This window comes from Balaenoptera borealis (assembly GCF_965194805.1).
Source record: "Balaenoptera borealis genome assembly, chromosome: 4".
NCBI lineage: Eukaryota > Metazoa > Chordata > Mammalia > Artiodactyla > Balaenopteridae > Balaenoptera > Balaenoptera borealis.
The window spans coordinates 128,757,769-128,776,218 of NC_138861.1; the positions used below are offsets into that span (position 1 = coordinate 128,757,769).

An 18,450-nucleotide genomic window follows, 5' to 3' on the forward strand; every position below is an offset into this window, starting at 1 on the left:
CCAGCAGCTGGCAGTCTCCACGCAAAACAGTGCCTGGCAGTCAACCAGAATGGCAGCCAGCCATGCCTACTAGACTGCCCACAGTAGTCAGCCCACCGCAACAGCACACTCCCTTCTGGTCGTTAGAGCTATTTCAAGAGCACACGGAACATTCTCTGGGATAGATCACATGCTAGGCCATAAAACAAGCTGTGGTGGATTTAAGAAAATTGAAATCATATCAACCATCTTTTCTGACCACAACTCTTTGAGACTAGAAATCAACTACAAGAAAAAAACTACAAAAAAAACACAAACATGTGGAGGCTAAACAACCAATGGATCACTAAAGAAATCAAAGAGGAAATTTAAAAATACCTAGACACAAATGAAAATGAAAACACAACAATCCAAAACCTGTGGGACACAGGAAAAACAGTTCTCAGAAGGGTTTATTGTGATACAAGCTTACCTCAGGGAAGAAGAAAAATCTCAAACAACCTAACCCTACACCTCAAGGAACTAAAGAAAGAAGAACAAACAAAACCCAAAGTTAGTAGAAGGAAACAAGTCATAAAGGTCAGAGCAGAAATAAGTGAAATAGAGACTAAAAAAAAAGCACTAGAAAAGATTAATAAAATTAAGAGCTGGTACTTTGAAAGGCTAAACAAAACTAATAAACTAAGAGCCAGAATCATCAAGAAAAAAGAGGAGCGGACCCAAATCAATAAAATCAGAAATGAAAAAGGAGAAGTTACGATCGATACCACAGAAATAAAAAGGATCCTAAGAGATTACTATGAACAATTATACACCAATAAAATGGGCAGTCTAAAAGAAATGGACAAATTTCTACAAATGTACACCCTTCGAAGACTGAACCAGGAAAAAATAGAAAATATTAGCAGACCAATTACTGGTAAAGAAATTGGATCAGTAATTAAACAACTCCCAAAAAATGGAAGTCCGGGACCAAATGGCCTCACAGCTGAATTCTACCAAACACTTAAAGAAGAGTTAACACCTATTCTTTTCAAACTATTCAAAATATTGAAGAGAGGGGAACACTTCCAAACTCATTTTACGAGGCCAGGATCACCCTGATAACAAAACCAGGCAAAGATATCACAAAAAAAAGATTACTGACCAATATCACTGATGAACATAGACACAAAAATCCTTAACAAAACATAAGGAAATTGATTTCAACAATACATTAAAAAGGTCATATGTCATTGTCAATTTATCCCAGGGATGCAAGGATGGTTCAGTATCTGCAAATCAGTGTGATTTCCCCATTAGCAAATTGAACAATAAAAATCATATGTTCGTCTCAGTAGATGCAGATAAAGCTTTTGACAAAATTCAATATCCATTCATTATAAAATTTCTCAACAATTTGGGTATAGAGGAACCTACCTCAACATAATAAATGCTATGTATGACAAGTCCACAGCAAACATTTCACATAACAGTGAAAAGCTGAAAGCATTTCCTCTAAGATCAGGAACAAGATAAGGGTGCCTACTCCCGCCACTTTGGTTCAACAAAGTATTGGAAGTCCTAGCCACAGCAATCAGATGAGAAAAAAAATAAAAGGAGTGCAAATTGGAAAGGAGGAAGTAAAACTGTCACTGTTTGCAGATGAAATGATACTATACATAGAAAATTCCTCAAGATGGCACCAAAAACTACTAGAGCACATCAAAGAATTCATTAAAGTTTCAGGATACAAAATTAATACGGAGAAATTTGTTGCATTTCTATACATTAACAATGAACTATCAGAAAGAGAAATTAAGAAAACAGTCCCATTTATAATTGCATCCAAAAGAATAAAATACCTAGGAATAGATCTAACTATGGAGGTAAAAGACCTGTACTTGGAAAATTGTAAGTCACTGATGAAATAAATTGAAGACAATAGAAACAGATGGATGTGTTCATGGATTGGAATAATTAATATTTTTAAAATGATCCTACTATCCAAGGCAGTCTACATATTCAGTGCAATCCCTATCAAAATACCAATGGCATTTTTCACAGAACTAGAACAAATAGTTCTAAAATCTGTATAGAAGCACAAAGACCTTGAATAGCTGAAACATTCTTGAGAAAGAAGAACAAAGCTCGACGTATCATGTTCCCTTACCTCAAACTATACTGCACAGCTACAGTCATCAAAACAGTATGATACTGGCGGAAAAACAGACACATAGATCAATGGAACAAAATAGCCCATAAGTGAACCCACACTCATATGGGCAATTGATCTACCACAAAGGAAGCAAGAATATACAGGGGAAAAGACAACATCTTCAATAAATGGTCCTGGGAAAACTGGACAGCTACATGCAAAAGAATCAAACTGGATTAATCTGTCACACCATGCACAAGTATAAATTCAAAGTGGATTAAAGATTTAAATATAAGACCTGAAACCATAAATTCTGGAGGGATACATAGGCAATACTCTCTTTGACATCAGTCTTAATAATATTTTTGGGGATATGTCTCCACAGGTAAGGCAAACAAAAGTAAAAATAAACAAATGGGACTACATCAAACTAAAAAGCTTTTGTACAGTGAAGGAAACTATCAACAAAAGGAAAAGGCTACCTCCTGAATGGGAGAAGATATTTGCAAATGATATATCTGATAAAGGGTTAATATCCAAAGTATACCAAGAGCTCATACAACACAACATCCAAAAAACAACCTGATTAAAAAATGAGCAGAGGATCTGGATAGACATTTTTTCAGAGAAGACAGACAGCTGGCCAACAGGCACATGAAAAGATGCTTAACATCACTAATCATCAGAGAAATGCAAATCAGAAGCACAATTAGATATCACCTCACACCTGTCAGAATAGCTGTCAATAAAAAAGACAACAGATAACAAGTGTTGGTGAGGGTGTGGAGAGAAGGGAACCCTCATGCACTATTGGTAAGGATGTAAATTGGTCAGCCACTGTGGAAAGTAATATGGAGATTCCTCAAGAAATTAAAAATAGAGCTGCCAAAAAAAAAAATAAAAAGAAAAAAAGAACTGCCATATGATCCAGCAATTCCACTCCTGAAAAAAACAAAAACACTATTTTGAAAAGATGTATGCACCCCTATGTTTATTGCAGCATTCTTTACAATAGCCAAGATACGGAAGCAACCCAAGTGCCCATTGTAGATGAATGGATAAAGAGGTGTTACATATATATATATATGTATACATGTATATATAAATATATACATACAATGGAATATTATTCAGCCATAAAAAATGAAATCTTGTCATTTGTGACAACTTGGATGGACCTAGAGAGCATTATGCTAAGTGAAATAAATCAGACATAGAAAAACAAATACTGTATGATTTCACTTATATGTGGACTCTGGAAAACAAAACAAATGAACATACATAGCAAAACAGAAACAGTTGTGGATATAGAGAACAAACAGGTAGTTGCCAGAGGGCAGAGGGTCGGAGGAAGGAAAGAAGTAAGTGAGGGAGCTTAAGAGGTACCAACTTCCACTTGCAAAATAAATGAGTCATGGGTATGAAATGTACAGTGTCGGAAATATAGTCAATAGCTATGTAATATCTTTGTAAGGTGACATATTGTAACTTTTTTTTTGAAATGTATAGAAATACCAAATAACTTTGTTGTGTAACAGGAACTAACATAATGTTGTAGGTCAGTTATACTTCAAAAATGAACAAACATAAAATAAACTCAATAGACAAAGAGCAGATTTGTGGTTACCAGAGGTAGGGGGTGGGGGGAGTGGGGAAACTGGATGAAGGTTGTCAAAAGGTACAAACTCCTAGTTATAAGATAACTAAGAACTAGCGATGTAATGCACAACACGACAAATAGAATTAACGCTGCTGTTTGTTATATATGAAAGTTGTTAGGAGAGTAAATCCTAAGAGTTCTCATCACAAGGAAAATATTTTTTTCTACTTCTTTAATTGCGTATCTATATTTGATGATGGATGTTCACTAAACTTATTGTGATAATCATTTCATAATGTATGTAAGTCAAATCTTTATGCTGTACATGTTAAACTTACACAGTGCATGTGACAGTTGTATCTCAATAAAACTGGAAGGAAAAAAAAAGAATCTGAGTACCCTTTACCTATCACTTTCCATGCCGGTCCCCACTCGTTCTCCATAGCCCCCACTTCTCCAGTCTAAGCAACCACTTATCTACTATCTGTCTCTAGGTTTCTCTCTTTTGGACATTTTGTATGAATGGAATCTTATAGTGTGTGGTCTTTTGTGACTGACTTTCAATTATCAAAATGTTTTCAGTGTTTATGTTGTAACATGTTTAAGTACTTCATTTCTTTTTATGGCTGAATAATATTCCATTGTGTGTGTGTATATACACACACACACACACACACACACACACACACAGTATTTTATTCATTCTTTAGTTGAACATTTGGGTTGTTTTTCCACCTTTCAGCTGTTATAAATATTGCTGTGTTAGCTCTTTTCTGCACAGCTTCCCAAATATTTATTGAAAGAATAAATATAGAATCACATTTAAATTCCTAGAATAAACCTTATTATTTTTTTCAATGGTACATTATTCTTTTGACACATTGATAGATTACGTTTGTTAGTGTTTTATTTATAAGTTTTACATCTTTAATCACATGTCACACTGGTCTGAGGTTTATCATGGTTTGATATTAAGGTTATGTTAGCTTCATGACATGATTTGGGGTTCTTTGTATTTTATTTTCATGTGGCCTGCAGTATTTTAACATTAGAATTAACAGTTCTTTAAAGTTTAGGTAAAATTTAACTTTGAATCCATCTGATCCAGATGCCATTTTCAATGGAAGAACTTTTGTCTCCTTTCCATTTTCTTGTAGTCTTTAAAAAATTTTTCTACTTCATTTGAGTTAATTTTGGTAATTTGAATTTTGCTATGAAATTACCTGCTCCTTTAGATATTCGAAGTTATTGTCATAAGATTTAAGTGGTATTCTTTTATATTTCTTTTGGTTGCTCATCTACATGTGGTCATTTCTCCTTTATCAATCCTATTCATGTTATATTTCTCTTTTTCTTTTTTCTTTAATCATGCTTGTGAAGATTTTGTTTATTAGCTTTTCAAAAGTTTGGTTTTAGATTTATTTTTTCTTTCTGTTGTTTGCCTATTAATGGGCTTGAAAAATCAGTCTCTCTCTCTCTCTAAAGGTTTCACAGTTTTCATCCTACTTCCTTTCTTCCTCACATCATGTTTGGATTTTTGTGTTATCTATTGTTTTTCTTTCTGGGTTTTTCAGCCTTTGATTCTGGGAAAATCTTAATCTTTCTAAAAGTGTCTACTCTGTTTACTTTCTCCCCTTTCTTTCTGGGAATCCTTTTAGATAGTTATTGACACTTTTAGATTTCATCTGTGTGTCTTAGCTTTTTGAAAATGTTTATATTTTCGACTGTGTTTTTTTAATACTTTTAGGAGAATTTCTAGACCTGAACTTACTGCTCATTAGTATGATGTTTCCTTCTATTCATTTTGCTAGTTAACTCATCCTTTGAGTTTTTGCTTTCAGCAGTTTCAAAAATGTACTCATTCAATTGGTGGATATTTATTAAGTTTATTTTAAATTTGTGTTCCCTTTGGTCTGTTCATTCTGTTTCCTGTGGTGTAGATTGTTCAGTTTGTTTCCTTTCTCTCATAATGCTCATACTCTGCAAGTATCTGGTTATCTTTTTCCTGGGAGTACCAAGTTATAAGCTAGTAATATTTACATGAGGAGAAGAATGAAAGCATTAGGCTCTGAATTGTGTTTCTTTGGATGGTTTCAGAGAGCAGAGGTGGGGACGTAAGGGCTTGATTTGGGGTGATATGGCTTAAGAGTTGATTCCAAAAAGAACTTCCTGTTTACTTGGTTAGAGGCGTGATCTTCTCCAGGTCCTACCATCCTCTGTTCTCTTTGTGGAGTAGGGTGAGGATAGAACACGCAGGGGCCTTGCAGGTGTCTGTACTTGTTACCACTTCCCAAACCAGCTGTTCTCTGATGCCTACCTGATTTTTCTTTTTTAACATTTTTATTGGAGTATAATTGCTTTACAATAGTGTGCTCATTTCTGCTGTATAACAAAGTGAATCAACTATACATATACATATATCCCCATATCTCCTCCCTCTGGCGTCTCCCTCCCATGCTTACCTGATGTTATAATTTCCTTTACTCTCCAGATGGCCCTGGGGTGGTAACAGAGCTTTCCTGTTTCATTGCATTGTGTGGGGTGGGAATTCTCTGCCCAGAGCAATATGAAGAATGGAAAAGGTCACAACTAAGAAGACTTTCCCAGTCTGTAACACTTGGCCCTCTCTATCTCTTGACTGCTGTTTCCCTCCCATTCTGGAAGCCAGTTACTTAATGTTTCTCCTTATACTATCTGTTGCTTTTGTATAATCTCCAGAGTTGGGTTGGAGGAAGAGAACCAGGAGGACATATAGTTTGACATCTTGCACAGGAACAGAAGCTACAATATTTTAAAATTATCTATTTGTGTCTGTGCCCATCACAAAACAACTCATTATGGTAAGGATTGTTTCATGTATCTTATCACAGTTCAGGGTAAGACCTGGTGCCTAGTTAAATGATTGTTGAAAGAGTGTCATTTCAAAGGATTCTTCCATTAAAAACACAAGTTAACTACCGATACAGAGCTTTCTTAATGTTGTAAAATAATAACTACATTTATTAAAAATTTGTATGAAAGTTTTTAGGATCATTTAGATCACTTTAGAGGAAGTTACAATCCACAGAGTTAAAACAAAAAGAAGAAAACTAACATAATGTAGTGTTTTATAATTCTTGAAACATTTAACCTATGTTAAACAGGGCTGTTATTCTTGTCCCAATTCTATAGATGAAATTATGAATCAGAGATGACAAGAACTTATCTAAGACCAAACAGCTAATAAGTGATGAGCTAATATGTGGGGCTGCAAACAAGTCTCCTGACTTGAATTCTGTAAAGACTAATGCTTTTCTTCTTTATTCCTCAGTGCTTTGCTATCTTAGTGGCTATTTGATCAATGGAATTGAACTGACCTATAATGTTCTGTCCTCTCATGTTTTTGTGCTGTGAAGTGAAACTCAATGGCTTTCATGGAGAATTTAAATTTAAAGCCAAAGTCCTTACAAAGGGCTTTTGAGGCCCTTCATGATCTCTCTGTCTTTCCCATCCACGCTTTTCATCTATTCTCCTCTTTGTTCATATTTATTCTGCCACACTGGACTTCTCACTACCTTCCAGTATGCCAGGCATGCTGTTCACTCTGCTAGAAATGCCTTCTCCAGAGTGGCATCTTCACCTCCTTCAAATCTTTGTACAAAGGTAACGTTCTCAATTACACTTTCCAAGACTATCCTATTTAAAAGTGCAAACCATCTCCCATTATATACGCTTCTCATCCCCTTTGCTTGAATTGTTTTTCCGTTAGCACTCAGAGCATAACTCTTCTAGTACACTCTACAATTTATTATTCACTGAATTATGGTCTGTCTTTCCTCATTAAAATGTCAGTTCTAGTGCCTGGCATAGTACTTGGCTCAATAAACATTTGTTGAAAGAATGAATGCAGGAAGGAAATTCAATTGATTAAAGTAAACTTTGCTAGTAATACTTGATTGTTTTTAATTTAGAAGTTGAACATTTTGAAGTCCTTTTAGCCAGGAGTATGTGTTCATGAATAGTGTGGAAATTTACTCTAATTCACTAAGATTTGTTTATCAATTTAATGTTTCTTCTGAGTTTTAATGCATGTCAATTTACATAAAATCTATTGACTTTCTTGCAGAAATGATATGATTCTCGGTAACATAGATAACAATATAGAGTCTCTGTAGAGTCTCTGTTTAGTAAACAGCAATATAGTATTGGCAGCAAAGTTAGTATTATTCGAAACACTACCTGAGATCTAAGTTGATTCTAGTTTTCTTTAGAATATGAAACCATCATATGACCATTGAAATCTTGAAGTAGGTAGCGATTGATGTCATCTTGATATGTTTTGAAAATTTAAATGATGAACTGTGTTTTCATTTTCATATTTTAAGAAGAACATTGTTAGTTCCAATCATTTTATGACTATATATATAATATTTTAATTATGTACTCAATATTTGTGTTCATATAGTAAAGTAGGAATTTTCTTTATTAGCCTTTACTTTTATTTCAACATTTCTTTTTTTTCTTATAGGTTTGCTTTGAGGTCACATTGATATGAAATATGGAGTCACCTTTAATAACTTCACCTGGGAAAGAGAAAGACTTCTTTCTTATTGAAGAAACGCGAGGAAAACAAATGACCAAATGAATCGTACCAAATGCTAACTCTACATCTTTTTGCATCATCTGTTTTTAAAACCATCAAGACAAATGACTTGTGCTTTAAAGAATATGATTTGTTCATCGATGTTACTTTAGCAGTTTTAAAAAAATCTTTTTCACTTTAAACTGTACTCTTATAAAATTTAACACAGAGATTTTTAAATCTTTAAGGCCTTGTTTAAAATAGCTTTCTTTTTTAGTTTTCAGAACTTCAATGCTTATGTATCCTTTTTTTACTTGACAAAGTCCTCAAAACTACAACATCAGGAAAGATATGGACTTGGAAACTTATGTTATGGTAATAGACTGCAGCGAATTTAAGTGGACCATTCAAGAAACCATCCATTTTATCATCAGAAGTATCACATAAGTATATAATTCTTAGCTTTAATGCAAACAAAGTTGCTTGAAAATGGCATGGGTAAAATTCTTACGGAAACCTGGTGGCAATCTTGGAAAAACTTATCAACCTGGGAGTATGCTATCCCTAGCCCCTACCAAAGGCTTGTTGAATGAACCAGGACAAAACAGCTGCTTTCTTAATAGTGCTGTACAGGTGAGACCATAATTTCTTGTTAAATTTTAAAAAGCGCCTTTCAGGAAATTCTTTGCTTAATCCTTCTTTAACTTGTAAATTAAGAATAAAGTTATTGACTAGAATGACTTTAATATCACTTTCAATAGTAGCAAAATATTTTGACTGGGCATTTTGGTTTTTATAATAAATGGAAATGTTTTTTTCAACAGATACATTGCTAGGGTATAAAAATATCTTGTGGCTTAAAATGTTTACTTAGTAAATTAAGAATGTTTCTAAAATACATAAAATTATTTTTTTGAATTAGCTAGTCAACCCCTCTCTCCCCCCTTTTTTTTTGTTTAAGAAATCCAGTAGGATCCCCATAGACAGCATAAAAAGAAACAAGCTGCATGGATTGAAATGAGAATGCAGAGTTTTTAATCTCAGTACTCAAATTCCTTTCACCCCCCCACCATGGCCTTAAATCCCCTCTGCAGAATCATAATTTGGACACCACTGTTGTAGTTAAATTAACAGTTAATTCATTTTGCTTCAGTCCTTGTTGAAATTCTTTTAATTAGCAAATATGTATTAATCCAACTTTCTGCCTTGCATAAATATCTTTCTTATGTATGATAGTTTTTATTCAACATTTTCAGATTTTGTAGGGGCCTGTATCCTTCTGACCGTTGATTGTATAGTACTAAGGATGAGGAAGATTTAGAATATTGGAATGTTACTCTATTGACGCTAGAATATACCTTAAAATATTTTATTGAAAATAAATAGCTTTTTACATGTTTTCTTTCTATTGCTTTTTTTTCCTCCTGGAAACTGAGAGTAGAAAGAGAAATATTGCTTAATTAACTCATTTGATAAATGAACACATCTAGAATGTGTCAAGTGCTCAGACATCTGACTCAGACTTGTGTTCTTAATTGTCCTCTGTCCGGGACATATGTCAAACTTGAAAGTTTTATAACTCACTCAGGGAAACAGAAGCAATTGGTATTAGAAAAGCATTAATTCTAATTTATGTTGGGACCTTTAAATGACAGTCACTGTTCTGCCCTGGCTGAAGGATCCCTTTGGCATTAAGTGCTGTGCGAAGGGCAGGAAAATATTTATTGAATGACACCCAATATAGAGAAATACCAGACTCCAAAAGACATGGAATTATATGCTTTTATTGAATCAGGCTCTGAGAAAGAGCTTCTGTCATTTCAAATCTTCTCCTGTTACCCCTTTTCCAGTTCTTTTTTTACATTTATGTATTTCCCTCTGTGTCTGTCCCTTTTTTTGGCTCCCAAAATACCGTGTGTAGTTCAGAGAGATGAAAAGCTTATTATAACAAAAGAAAATTCTGAGCAAGGACACTTACGTGGTAAAGAAAATGGAGAGGTATTCCTATGTTGATATATTTTTTTTTTTTTAAAATGAACAGTCCACTGACCTTTGCCATGAAGGTTATTTCTACTTATCTACATAGCTACCAGTTATGGTGCTCATCACTCCTTTGTGTGGATCCAGCTTGCCACCTGGTATCAGTTCTTCTGCTTGAAGGATGACTTTTGTTATTGAAAGATATTTTCATTCATTAAAGAAGTTTAAGTTGACAGTTTTTCTTTTAGTATTTTAAAGATTTTGCTCATCTGTCTTCTGGCTTGCATTACTTCTCCTGGAAAACTATTGTCATTCTTATCTTTGTTCTTGTGTTTGTAATGTGCCCCTTTTTTTCTGGCTGCTTTTAAGATTTTCTTTTTTTAACTGGTTTAAAGCAATTTGGTTATGATGTGCCTTGATATAGTTTTCTACATGCTTCTTGTGTTTGGGTCCATTGAGCATATTAGACCCATGGCTTTATAATTTTAATCAAATGTGGATGGGCTTCCCTGGTGACACAGTGGTTAAGAATCCGCCTGCTAATGCAGGGGACACGGGTTCAAGCCCTGGTCCGGGAAGATCCCACATGCTGCAGAGCAACTAGGCCCATGCGGCACAACTACTGAGCCTGCGCTCTAGAGCCCATGAGCCACAACTACGGAGCCTGTGTGCCACAAGTACTGAAGCCCGCGCACTTGGAGCCCATGCTCTGCAACAAGAGAAGCCACCACAACGAGAAGCCCGCGCACTACAACAAAGAGTGGCCCCCACTCGCTGCAACTGGGAAAAGCCTGCGCGCAGCAATGAAGACCCAACACAGCCAAAAATTAAATAAATAAAATAAAAATAAATTTTAAAAAAATGTGGAAACTCTTTGACCATTATTTCTTCAAATTTTTCTATCTCTCCCCTCCTTTGGGGGATTCCAGTTATTGATACATATGCAGTTGGTTGCTTTAAGTCCCACAGTTCACTGATGTGCTCTTCATTTTCTTTCTCATTTTTTTTTCTCTCTTTCATTTTGTATGGTTTCTATTGCTGTGTCTTCAAGTTCATTAATTTTTTCTTTTGCAGTGTTTATTTAATCTTCTATTAATCTCACCAGTGTATTTTTAAATCTCAGACATTGTAATTTTCACCTTTAGAAGTTTGCTCTGGGTCTTTTAAAAATCACTTGTGTCTATACTTAACATGTCCAATCTTTTCTCTGTCCTCTTGAATATATGAATACAGTTATAATAATTGTTTTAATGTACTTGTCTACTAATTCTGTGCAAATTCTGTTCTTTTTTTTTTTTCTTTCTAGGTTTGGAATATATTTTCTTGTTTCTCGTAATGCCTGGTAATTTTTAAAATTTTATTGATTTATTTATTTTTGGCTGCATTGGGTCTTCGTCACTGCGTGTGGGCTTTCTTTAGTTGAGGTGAGCAGGGGCTCCCCTTCATTGTGATGCACAGGCTTCTCATTGTGGTGGCTTCTCGTTGCGGAGCTGGGCTCTAGGCGCTCGGGCTTCAGTAGTTGTGGCATGCGGGTGTCAGTAATTGTGCTTATGGGCTCTAGAGTGCAGGCTCAGTAGTTGTGGTGCACGGGCTTAGTTGCTTCGTGGCATGTGGGATCTTCCTGGACCAGGGCTCAAACCCGTGTCCCCTGTGTTGGCAGACAGATTCTTAACCATGGTGCCACCAGGGAAGCCCATGCCTGGTAATTTTTGATTGGATGTCAGACGACATTTTAAGTTTTACTTTGTTGGGTGATGAGTATTTTTATATTCCTAAAAATATTCTTGAACGTTGTTCTGGGATAGGATTAGTTTATTTAGAAACAGTTTGATCATTTTACGTTTAAGCTTTGTAGGCAGTACCAGAACTGCGTTTATTCTGGGGTTAATTTCTCTGCTAGTGGGGAGGGACCCTTCTTTCTTTAACTGATGCTCTGTGAATTATGATGTTTTCCACTTTGGCTGTTGGGAACAGGCACTGCCCTGAACTGATACGTGCTTTGGGCATTCCATCTCATCTTTTGGGATTTTCTTTCCTGGTCTCAGGTAGTTTCCTCACAGTGCTCACCTGAATACTCAAGAGGCCCCCTCACGAGCTCTGGTGTTAACTGTGTGCAGCTCTCCCCACTGCAGCACTCTGTCCCGCCAACTCTAGCTGCTTTGGCTTCCCTGAACTCCCAGCTCCATCCCTTCAACCCAGGGAATCTGCTGGCCCCTGGTGTTAAAATGTCTACTGTATAAACTAATTTACAAAGCCAGTCCTCACTGACAAAACAGCTATTCAAGTAGACTTCTGTCAGAAAAAGCCTGACTTCATTTTTAAAAATTCAGAATATAAATGCTAATATGCAGTTTGATGAGTACTTTTTAAAACTGCTGAGAAATAAATTGTGAAATACTTTTTGTAAGAAATTACTAAAAATGGACATTATTAAAATGTTTTGGATGTAATATAAGTAAGAAAAATGAATTTATATGCCATTTCCCCTTAATTTTTATATTGAGGTCAGGAATATGATGAAAGGTTTATATTCCTTTATTAAATGCATATGCATATATGTATTAATCTTTGGGGAATAACTAAATAAGAAACATGCATAAACATTCAAAATAACTACATTAATTTTGTTAGGTACCATGTTAAAATGAAAAATGCAAATAATGCAAAAGAAAAATGTTTATATTATAAAATTATATTGCTAAAAACTAATTAGTCCAACAACTAGCTTAGGCTTTAACTTAAAACAGGTGGTACAATATAATCAACATTTTTAAATGAAATAGGATAAAGATTAACTATAATGAAGATAATTTTTGGTATGGATTTGTGAAAATCATTTTTATATTGAGTAGTATACAGAGAAGTCACATAAAATATTTTTTCTGTAGTTTAGATCCAGTGTAAGTTAAACATTTTGCTAACCCTAGAAAACATTACATTTGAAAGACTTAATTCGTAAGCCTTATAAGCAGATTATAGAGTTTTCTCTTTTGGCTGAATATTTTGAACTTTTATTTGATGAGAAAGTGATACAATTAAGTAGGTATGCCATATCGGTGTGGTTTTGAGTTCTGTAAGTTAAAAGCAAAGTTAAAGTATTTAATAGCTAACATTTATTGTGCTCTTGCTGTGCATTGGTACACTGTGTTTTATCTAATCTAGTTCTTACAATGATCCTAAGAGATAGGTACTACTTTTATCTTCCTTTCAGTGATGAGAAAACTAAGTTTCAGGAAATATTTTGCTCAAGTCAGCCCAAGAGCTGTAAACAGTAAAGCCAGAATTAGAACCCAGGCAGCCTGTCTTCAGAGGGTGTATCACTAACCACAGTGCTGTGCACTTCCCACAACTGTGCTGTCGTGACCTTCATCTTGACGAATGAATTTTAATGTATATTTTATGGTATGATAGAATATGATATGCAAGAAAGTTATTAAACATTTTCAAGTGCTTTGCAAAACACTGAGTTATTTGTGATAACTAAATGAATCCTATTAGTTATGGTTTAAGGAAAAGCAACTATTAAAGAGAAATTCTGAAATGGCTTTTAGTTACTGAGTTATTAAAAAATAGGAAACTTTTAAAATTATTTGTTTTTATTAACTTTTTTTTTTTGGTTGGGAGAAATGTGAGATGGTGAATGGATTTTCTTGGTTTTATTATTTGAGGAAATGACTGAAAGGTATAGAGAAACTTGAAGATCTTAATTGTTTGTTGTAATAGTATTTACAACAACAAATACCAGGTTGCATTCAATGCATGCCACTTGTGTACTGGGCACTGCTCTAAACACTTCACATATTACATACATATATTTAATCCTTACAAGCAGTCTATGAGACTGACACAGTTATCCCCATTGTATAAATTTCAGATTTTTCTAGAATGATTTTAAGTATTACACTGATTTATTTAAACAACTACAGTCTTTTTTATTTTGTTTTTGTTTTTTTAGTAGTAAATGATTGGATAATTGCAGCAAATATATTCAGGTTATTTTTTAACTGCTGCTTCATATTATGCTGTACCCCCATGACTACACAGATGCCCCGTTTTTCACTCAGTGTACAATGACCACACAGGCCTCTGCCGTTTTTTCTTGCCACTACATACTGACCCTTATTTGGTACACCCTGACTTTTAACTGCAATTATATTTCCTTCCTAAATTTCAGTTCATTCCAAGTATTATAATCACTTCCTCTCTCAAGTCTCTGCCAAGTCCTGCATTCAGTATCCCTTGTTTCCTGTTCATATAAATTCCTTAACTGAGGAGTTATATTTTTCTTGTTCTGTGCCTGTCATGGTTTTTACATGTGAATCCATAGTAATATTTTCTAAATCCATCTTTTATATATGAACTACATGTATATAGCAGTTTTGTACTTATTATTTTTAGTAGTATATATCTGATTATGTACAAGAGATTAAAAGAAGTTATTAGCCTTCCGCAATTTAAAAAATATTTAAATCTGTCTTTCATCCCAGTGAGAAAAATATTACTGTGTTTCTTTCTTTCTTCACATCTCACTATTTTTTAGGTTTTATGGCAATTAGATATATTCCGAAGAAGCTTGCGGGTTCTGAATGGACATGTTTGTCCGAGAGATGCCTGCATATTTTGTGCATTGAAGGTAACCTTTTAATAGTTCTGAAAAATTACTATTGTTTCTCAAAAGATTTAATTTTATTTGATAGTTTGGTGTGTTTGACATATTTGGTTAGTTTATTTGTAATTAAAGTTATTGTCAAGTGACTTACAGTTTTGAAGAGGAATTCTTAAAGTATGATTTATTCAGGTTTACGGATCCATTTTCCTGTGTTAGGAACATTATATTTTTCATTATTTTGAAATAATCATTTAACAGATGTTTTTTGAGTTACTACTGAATTCTGGGCACTGCTGTAGTTACTAAGGATACAGCAGTGAACGGAACTAATAAAAATCCCTGTTCTCATGTAGCTTATCTTCGTATAAGGGAGAAGAAAATAAATAAACAAAATGTAAAGTATGTTAGGTAATAGGAGGAAATATAAATCAGGGATAGGTACTAGAGAGTGTTGAGTAGCAAGGAAAGCCTCACTGAGAAAATGACATTTAAATCACAACTTGGAAAAGGTGATGGAGTGGACTAGAGCCTTCCAGGCAAGCAGGGACACAGCAGCTGCAAAGGCCCTCAGGTGGGAGTGTGTGTGACATATTCAAGGAAACCTGACTGGTGGCAGAAGCTTTGTGAGCAAGGGGGACAGTGATAGGAGATGAGCTCAGAGGTCAGGTGAGTTGTGGTGACTTCAAAAATGTCTGCAGATTCTTTTGCACTCTTCTATTGAAAGGTGGAGTCTAATTCCTTGAATATGGGTTGCCCCTAATGTTTCATTTCCATCATATAGAATGTGGCAGAAATGAGATTAGGGTAGATTAGAAAAAGTGATAAAGCTTCCACCTGGCTCTGTCTGTTGGGGTGCCCATTCTTGGAAGTGAGTTGCCATGCTATGAGGAAGCCAAGCTGGTCATAGCTACAGCCAAGTTCCCGGCCAACAGGCAGCACCAACAACCAGCATCAACCTCTAGACTAGTGAGCGACCTTCAGATGACTCCCAAGTTCCAGCATTCAGACTATTACAGATGACTGCAAGTGGGGCAGAGTTGAGCTGTCCTCACCCAACCTGCAAACTTGTGATCAAAATAAATGTTATTTTTAGTACCTAAGATTTGGGGTGGTTTTGTTATGCAGCAGTAAATAACTGGAACAGGAGTCCAGATTGTGTAGGGCCTTCTAGACCTTTGTGAGGACCTTGACTTTTACTCCTGAGTGATTTAGGAAGTCATGGGATTGTTTTGAGTGGAGGAGTGATATAACCTGTGTTAAGTAGGTATAATATTTAGACTAGATCTCTTTGGCTCCTTGGATGAGAATATATAGAATAGGGACAAAGGCAGAGATGGGGAGTGCAGTATATATTAGCAACTCATTTATGTCATTGAAATTTTTGCCCAAGAATTTAAGATTTGATTAATATGTTTTCAGAAGTAAGTATTTCAGTCTTTTACATTCTTGAGTATTCTTAGTACACACACATATACATAATACAGGAAAATAAAAGGTAGTTTTCATGCTTTATTTTGACTTACATTCCTAAAAAGGCTGTTTGAATAAGTCACCAAAGGAGGCAATTTTATTTTATTTTATTTAAAAAAAATTTTTAAATTTAATTTTATTTATTTTTTTATACAGCAGGTTCTTATTAGTCATCAATTTTATACACATCAGTGTATACATGTCAATCCCAATCAGGAGGCGATTTTATATTCTCTTTTTTATATGGCAAAAATAGGGTTGATGAATGAACTTAGATCAGATTACAGTATCGCATTTTATTTACTTTGCAGTAAATTTTGAATGTTTTGTCCAGGTGTAAAAACTAGTTAAATTTTCTACCTCGGGTCTTCCCATAGCCTTCCACATCACCTGCCTCTTTCCCCTGCTTGCGTCCCCTGCCTCAAAACACCTGTTCGCGCGCGTGAGCACACACACGCGCGCGTGCGCGCGCACACACACACACACACACACACACACACACACACACTGCACTGTCCTCCTTGCAGTTTCTCAGAGCTGGCTTTCATCTCTGAGTGTTTTCATTATTATTCCTTTTGTCTAGAATGATTTTCTTCCAGATGTCCCTGTGGCTAACACCCTTATTTCCTTTATGCCTCTCCTTAAATGTTATTTTTCCATCAGGGAGACCTTCCTTGACTACCCTTGGTAATAGGTAAGCTCTCTCCCTCTCTCCTACCCCCAGCATCCCTATCCCTATTACACTACTTTATCTTTCTCTCTTGTATTGTATTTCTTTGTTTTTCTCTATTGTACTTACTACATTCTGACATATAATTACTTATTTGCCCTCTCCTTATTACTACAACTAGAACGTATGCACCGTGAGGGCAGGGTCTTTGTTTTCTGGTGTAGAACAATGCCTCACATATACTGGACAATCAAAAAAATAGATGTTAAATGAACATCAGTCTTGTGTAGGATTAATATCTTAAACATTACCTGGAAAAGTTGACTACCTAAATAAGAAATGACTTGTGAAAATATTTTTCATTTTTTATCATTTGTAATTGTAGCTAAAAATTTTGGTTCTGGATATCTAATATCACTTGGCATCTTTCTTTTTAAATTTCTTATTTGTAAATTAAATTTTCTTGTATCAGTGGAACAGATTCCTGAAATATTTCCTAGCCTACCATATGTTGATCTTAAAAGCAATTTTTTTTTGAGATGACATACCCCTTGAGCTAATTAATATAGCACTTAATATGATCAATCCTTATTTGATGGTTTATCACAGCAAACTTTATTTTTTCCCCACTTTCACTCACCTAAGATGATTGTCATAAAACTGGAACTTATTAAAAAGTTTTTCTTGCTTAAATTCAATAAAGAAAATAGAAGACCAGATTAACACCTATAATTTAATGTTCTTGAATGATGTTCCCACTGTTTCAAGTCTAGTGAGTTCCTACTGTTTTATTTGATTATATGTTTATTTTTGTATAACATAATTTTAATTCCTACAGTACACTTTACGATTTAAAGCAAATCATCTCAAAACTCTTTCTAAACAACTTAGATCATAGTCAGCTAGGGAACAGTTTAAAAATGGGCCTCATCTCAATCAGAATCTCTGAGGATGGGATCTGAGAACTTTACGTGTTTAATTCTTATGCACTAACATTTGATTTAGAGGCTGGGGCAAGCATTTCTACATACTACTCATAGAAATAATTAATTTTTTGTATGGAATTTTAAAGCAAAAGACTGTTAGTTTGAGTATAGAGTTTCGAGTTTTGCTGTTGAAATGAAATTGCTCAAGTGTTTTTTAGTTGTTGGTGTTAAACTTACTGGTCGATGTATTTGTTGATTCCCAGACAATATTTCAACAGTTTCAACACAGTCGAGAAAAAGCACTTCCTTCGGATAACATAAGACATGCACTTGCAGAAAGTTTCAAAGATGAGCAGCGATTTCAGCTTGGCCTTATGGATGATGCTGCAGAGTGCTTTGTAAGTATTTCTGATAATCCTTAAATCAGAATGGCAGTTGGCATTCCTTAAATTATGCACCTTTTGAGACAAATAAAACATAAGTTTATAGCAGTGGAAAAGTATCGGAACTGCTCAGTA

General features: G+C 34.8%; 1 protein-coding gene across 1 annotated transcript in view; it reads left to right on the top strand.

Moving 5' to 3' along the window:
- Positions 1-18,450, top strand: part of USP53 (ubiquitin specific peptidase 53) — a 76,758-nt gene that overhangs the window by 11,202 nt on the left and 47,106 nt on the right. The window contains exons 2-5 of the mRNA XM_082389612.1: positions 6,435-6,556; positions 8,224-8,910; positions 14,798-14,890; positions 18,196-18,330. Of these exons, the coding sequence (XP_082245738.1) occupies positions 8,767-8,910; positions 14,798-14,890; positions 18,196-18,330 (372 nt within the window). The 5' untranslated portion in view covers positions 6,435-6,556; positions 8,224-8,766. The remainder of the gene's footprint in view (positions 1-6,434; positions 6,557-8,223; positions 8,911-14,797; positions 14,891-18,195; positions 18,331-18,450) is intronic.